The following is a 6,000-nucleotide window of genomic DNA, read 5'->3' as shown; positions in this document are numbered from 1 at the left end:
AGAGGCTGTAACACAAAACTTGGAACGGGTTTGAACTCCTCGGCTCCCTTGCTTCTCGTGCCAGCAGAAACAGACTTCTCGGAGTCTCTGCCGCTTGCAGAGCTGGAAAATTACCACGAAGGCGTGGTGCGTCCCCCTACCTGCCAGGGAGAGGGTCAAGACCAAGCGGGACCCCTGGTAGGGTGTGTAGGTGTCCCCCCCATACCCGTTGTGCCTGCTGGCTTCTGGCTCTTGCCATCTTCCATCCTTCCTTTCTTGTTTTTACAAAGTGAAATGCCTCGGTGAAATTCTGCATTTTAAGCTTCTGAGGTGGAGAGCTGTTAGTTATTTTTCTACCCTGGCCTGTCCCCTGGCTTGCGCAGTGCAATGCTGTGGTTGACAGTATTTCCTGTAAAACTTTGATTATTTTGGATGGAAACGCATTGCAGTAAAAATCCAGACCTTTACTGGCAGGTGTGCAAGGCCCATTCTGGGAAGAGAGCTCTGTGAGCACATGAATAGCTTGAGCATGGGCACCTGGCAAAGGGAAGGGGCTGGCATGGGCTTGAAGAAAGGTGGCTAAAAGATGACATGCAGATCGGGCCCTTCGGGGTCCGCTCCTCCCACGTCTGCATCTTCAGCCTCATCGTTTCACTCCGGAAGGATGGCTCCTTCCTTGGCCGCCCGACAACAGACCCCCCAGCCAACGTGAAAGCGGCCCACCCAGGAGAACAACGTCGGTCATGAATCTCTGAGACGGGGAGACAAAATTAGGGGCCTTGAGGGTTCATGGAGTGGAGGAAAGTTTGGAGAGGATCTGTGTAGACAGCGTGGTCAGTCAGGGCAGCTGCGGTCGTAGCTCCAGGCAGTTCACCTGGGTGAGAGGCAGTGCCATCTGGATGCTGCCCTTTCTCTTGTATTAAAGCCGTCGGGAGCTCTGGGGGAAGCGTGGCAGTCTCATGCGGTTTTTTGCAAGAATCCCACCCAAACGGACCCTTTTCACTCTATGCATTTGGGGTTGAAATTTTAAGCAGATGCTAATTTTCCAACAGTGCTACGGAGGAAACGAAGGTGAACGTGCTATGCTGGAAGAAAAGCACCATCATTTAGTAGCTGGAAACTGGGACAAAGTGCTTCCCCCCTCCTCCCCCCCCCCGCAGAGAGGATGGTAGCTGCTGCTTGTATCTTGTGGGCAGCCAAATCGGTGTCGCCGAACATGACCTTGTACGTCCTTCCTTCGAGACTTAAGTATTACGTGGCGCTAGGTAGGCGCGCGTTGTCTGCGTGCTTTCCGAGCCTGGCGGCTTCTGGCCGGTGAGTCATTCTGCTCCGCCGAACTCGAGTGGGTTGTTTTCCGGGCTCTCGAAGAGGAGTAAGTGCCTCCCTACAAAGGCAAGACAAGATGACCCCTGCCTGGAGGAGTTTAGAGTCTGAAGTCACATGCGGTGCAACGAGGTGGAAATGCTGACGAGCTGGTGGGGGTGGGAGGCGAAGGCCGGTCAGTCGGATAGGTCCTTGAAGGGGAGGGCTGGGCTGGGCAGAGGGGAAGCAAACCCCCAAAACAATGTGCGAGCAACAACCTTGGTCGTGGGTGGTCTGGGACTGCTTCCCAGCAGTGATGTTTCATGTGCAGAACCGGGCCTGGCAAAGCTAGGGGAAGGAGATCATCTTTTATGTGTAATGCTCCGTTCTTAGCATCGGGGTCCTTGACCGCGCACCTGCCCCCATGCATTGGCACGGGAAATGGGGCCGTGCTGGCAAGTGCGACGAGGATGGCCAGGGAAGCAAAGCAGAAGAGGGTGGGTTGGCTGGGGGCCTGCGGGACGCCCCACTGAGCCTCGGGGCATGGAGTTTCATAGTTTTATAGTTTCATAGTTTCTAGGGTCAGAAGGGACCTGAGCAGATCATCTAGTGCGACCCCCTGCCGTGGCAGGAAGGAGTACTGGGGTCACACGACCGTTATTCCTGGTCCCCCCTGACTAGGTTGTAACAGGCCACGAGATCCCTCCTCAGCCCTCTCTTGTGGAGGCTGAACAGGTTCAGGTCCCGTCGCCTCTCCTCGTAGGGCCTGCCCTGCTGTCCCCGGATCATGCGAGTGGCCTCCTCTGGACCCTCTCCATGCTGTCCACGTCCCTCCTGAAGTGCGGCGCCCAGAGCTGGACGCAGTCCTCCAGCTGCGGTCTGACCAGTGCCGCATAGAGGGGGAGGATCACCTCCTTGGACTTGCTCGAGATGCATCTGTGGATGCAGGACAAGGTGCGGTTGGCCTTCCTGACCGCGTCCCCACACTGCCGGCCCATGTTCATGTTGGCATCAGTGATGACCCCCAGATCCCTTTCCGCCTCCATGCTGACAAGAGGGGAGTTCCCCAGCCTGTAGGTATGGTGCTGGTTGTTCCTCCCCAGCTGCATCACCTTGCACTTGTCTGTGTTGAAACCCATCCTATTCTCATCCGCCCACCCTTGTAACCTGTCTAGGTCTGACTGTAGCCTGTTGCATCCTTCCAGTGTGCCCACGTCCCCCCACATCTTAGTGTCATCAGCAGATTTGAACAGGTGCTTTTTACCCCCTTGTCCAAATCAGGACTGATGCAGATGTTGATCAGTGCAGGCCCGAGGACCGAGCCCTGGGGGACCCCCCTGCCCACGTCCCTCCGGGTTGAACATGACCTGTCCACCACCCCCCTCTGGGTGCGGCCCTCCCGCCGGTTGGCGACACATCTGACTGTGTGGGTGTCTACACCACAGCCCCCCAGTTTCTTAATGAGAACGGGGTGAGAGACAGTGTCGAAGGCCTCCGAAAGTCCAGGAAGACGATGTCCACTGCTACCTTGTCTGTTGGGGTCTTACAGACAAGTGTCTAATCTCACGGGGCCTTTAGACCCATTCGCCTTCCTCGCAGCATTTCTCTGGCACCTTTCTGCCGGGGTGCCCTAGCCCCAAGCTGAGCTTTGGGGAGGAAAATTGTACCATCAAAACTGAGTCTGCCCCCATGGAGAGGTTGGGTAGGCTTCCCGGAAACCCGGCTTGACGCTCTCCAACCGGCGCAGCCAGCTGGGGGCTGCAGCTTTCTGTTGCAACCCAACTGGGCTGGATTCGCTATGTTGAAAAGTCCCACGACCCGATAACGAGTCTGAGCCACCCGCTCTCCACCTAAACGCCCACTGAGGTTATTAACTGATCGGTCGCCACTTCCGCTTTTTTAAGGGGCTGCAACTCGTGGACAAGTGGATGGATTTCATCTACCAGCCACAAATACGAGGTGTCATCTTGGGTTTTATCTTTTCTACCCACCGTCGTCATTCCAGTCCGCTCTTTTTAAGCTGCTCAGTCCTCGCATGTAACGTTCGCTTGTCCGCGGTGGATAACGCAGTTTTGCTGCCGTTCGCAGTTGGCAGCTTGTAGCATTGGGAAGCAAGCCGTAATGTCGGCTCCCGACTGTCCTGGATGCAGACTCCGCTGAGGGCGCGAGTTGGATTTTGTGACCCTGAGCAGAGTAACCGAGACGGCACGTAGCTGTCTGCTACTTGCTTTTTGCAGGGAACGTGGCATTCAACAGCAGGGTTGGGTTTTTTCCCCATTTTTTTTTTCCTTTCGGAGGCATGGAGGGTGGGATAGGAAAGGCCGCTCAGCCCGGTAACAATTTCACCTCCTTACTCAGACAAATTTAATCAGACCCCGTTGGGAATAGCTGGCACTGCACTATGGCCTCCAGCTTCAGCATGCAGCATCCTGACTGTCTGCACTTGCCTGCGTGTTGGAGCCAAATTGAATCCATACCAACGTCCAGGACAAATCTGGGCTAATAGAGTTGTGATTTCTTCCTTCCTGCTCCCCAGATGCTGCCGCCGCCTCTGTATACCAGTTAGGTGAACAGGAGGCAGAGGAGAGTTGCTGAGGGAGACTCGGTGGTTCAAGACAAACTTGTGCTCGGAGAACATGGAGCAACCAGGAAAAGCGTCCGAGGAAGGGGAGATGTGGGCAGCGGTCGTGGGGCTTGTTAAAGGTCTGCCTCCATTTCTTCCCCACTGGAAAGCTGCCAGACGGGAAACGGAAGGGCCCGCGCCCTCCACCGCAAGAAATTGCTGCAGCGATCGCTGGCCCTCCCCTAGGTCCCACGAGTTTTCATTTGTACGACTGAGTTTTCATTTTTGCATGCGCCCGTGTCCCCCATCCCTCCACCTTCTCACGGCCAGCCCGCCTCCTGATTGCCCCTGAATTCGGTGTGCAAGCCGCTCTAGGGAAACGGGTTTGCTGCAGGGGCAAAGGCCCGCCGTGAGGGTTATGAAGCCAGAGGGTTGTCAAGATTGCCTTACAGCTGGTCTTTGCTCATGAAATCCCATGCAATTAGAGCCACAGCTGACTATGAGCTTAACGACGTTGCCTTCGGTTCAGATGGGGGATGCGTGCGCGAGTCCGATCCCCGCTGGCAACCGCGGCGTGTGCGGGTAGCCCCCGGGAAGCGTCTCAGCCCTTGCTGCAGAGGCGCCAAGTCTGAGCCTTGGCTTTTTACCTCCAGCTGTGGTAAAAACCTGTTTACCTCCCGTTTCTCACCCCAGAGGCGCTCAGCCGAGATGGGGTCCACCCTGTCTTCCTGCGGCGATGGGTGCAAGCCTGCACGGTCCTTCTGCTCAGGGATGCCGTGGCAGTCCAGCGCCTCGCTGAGCCGTTTGAGCCCTTGCGCGTGGGGGCAGGCACCCGACAGGGTCTGTGTCCAGCCGCTGCGCGGCCCTTCCCTTTGACGCTAGCTGGGCGCGAGGGATTCGATGCACGAGCTTTGATCAGTGCAGCAGGACTCTTCCAAGGCTACTGCTCCATTTTTCCTCTATCTTGTTTGCAGGCCTGGATTGAGCTCTGGGCTCGGTGCCGTGTCATCTTGTTTTATACCTTCACAATTTGCTTGCGTCTACACCTTGGACATCTGACTCAGAGTACCCTGAAGCCTGTATTTCCCTTTACGAGATGCTGGTGTGAAAATGCCAGGCGAGGATAGTAAATATCAATTATTTTTTGCTAGGGCAGTATAAAGCTTGCCAATGTACACAAGCACTCAGGCCAACATTTTCAGCCTTCGCTGTGTGGATATCTAAATATGGATTTGATTTTTAAATCACTTGACTTTTACCCAGATAAACCAGGACACTTAAGTGGCTGCATGTGGCCCTGCAAAGAAGTGAGACCAGATTTCTAATGGTGTTTCAGTGGTCATTAAGCAGAGACACAATCTGAAGGATATAGGAGTCCCAGACTCCAGGCTTAACGACTTTGCTGGATCAGGTCGTATGATTCAACATGAGGCCTCTTCATGGGTATTATAGTGCAATGCGTTTGACGGTGATGCTCCCAGGGAAGACGACCTCCCCATGAAAGCTTTCAACTGGGGTTGCATTTCTAGCGTGTGGTATAAAAGTCTAGAGGAGGGGAGGGGACGAGCGGTTTCTTGGTCGGCAACTTGGGGAGGTGGGGAAAAGCATAGAGAGGTTTGGGAGGAAGATGAACCAGTGTCCCTCTTAAAATCTAGATCTTGAATATAGCGTATAACCCCATAGTCTCTATTTGGAGGTAGCTCTTTTTCAGCACCAGACATCTGAGGGCAGAATTGCAGGGTTGGAAGGGGCCTCACCGGGCATTTAGTCCAACGCTTGCCCAGATCCATCGTGCAGCACGGGCCTCTCAAAACGGGCAGTGTCCTTGCAGGCTGGAGGAGCTGCGCGTGCGAGAACTGCCGCGCACGTGCGATGAGGATGCTAAGAGCCGAGTGGGGTAGATGCTAATCGGTTTTCAGTTGTGGCTTGTGATGCATGTCCAGCTTTTCCATGCTGTAAATTTGTACTGGGATGTGATCTCTGGCTCACGGGAGGCACCAAGACTTGGAAATTTTTCCATGGGCTTTCTTAAAAAAATATCAAAAGTGACCTGCCATAGGAATTATAGAAGCCTTTTAGATGAGCAACAATAACCCTGTTAATCCTGTTTTATAACATTAAAACAATATTTTGAAAACCAGCTCTCTGAGGTAGCT

General features: G+C 54.5%; 1 protein-coding gene across 1 annotated transcript in view; it reads left to right on the top strand.

Annotated features, from left to right (window-relative positions):
* Positions 1 to 570: 570 nt before the first annotated feature.
* The window catches only part of PRKCB (protein kinase C beta), a 103,127-nt gene continuing 97,697 nt past the window's right edge, over positions 571 to 6,000 (top strand). The window contains exons 1-3 of the mRNA XM_019542125.1: positions 571 to 715; positions 1,140 to 1,244; positions 4,538 to 4,684. Of these exons, the coding sequence (XP_019397670.1) occupies positions 571 to 715; positions 1,140 to 1,244; positions 4,538 to 4,684 (397 nt within the window). The remainder of the gene's footprint in view (positions 716 to 1,139; positions 1,245 to 4,537; positions 4,685 to 6,000) is intronic.

Source organism: Crocodylus porosus, unplaced genomic scaffold (genome assembly GCF_001723895.1).
Source record: "Crocodylus porosus isolate Cpor-Errol unplaced genomic scaffold, CroPor_comp1, whole genome shotgun sequence".
In the NCBI taxonomy this organism is placed as follows: Eukaryota; Metazoa; Chordata; order Crocodylia; family Crocodylidae; genus Crocodylus; species Crocodylus porosus.
This window is presented reverse-complemented; position numbering and strand designations above follow the sequence as displayed.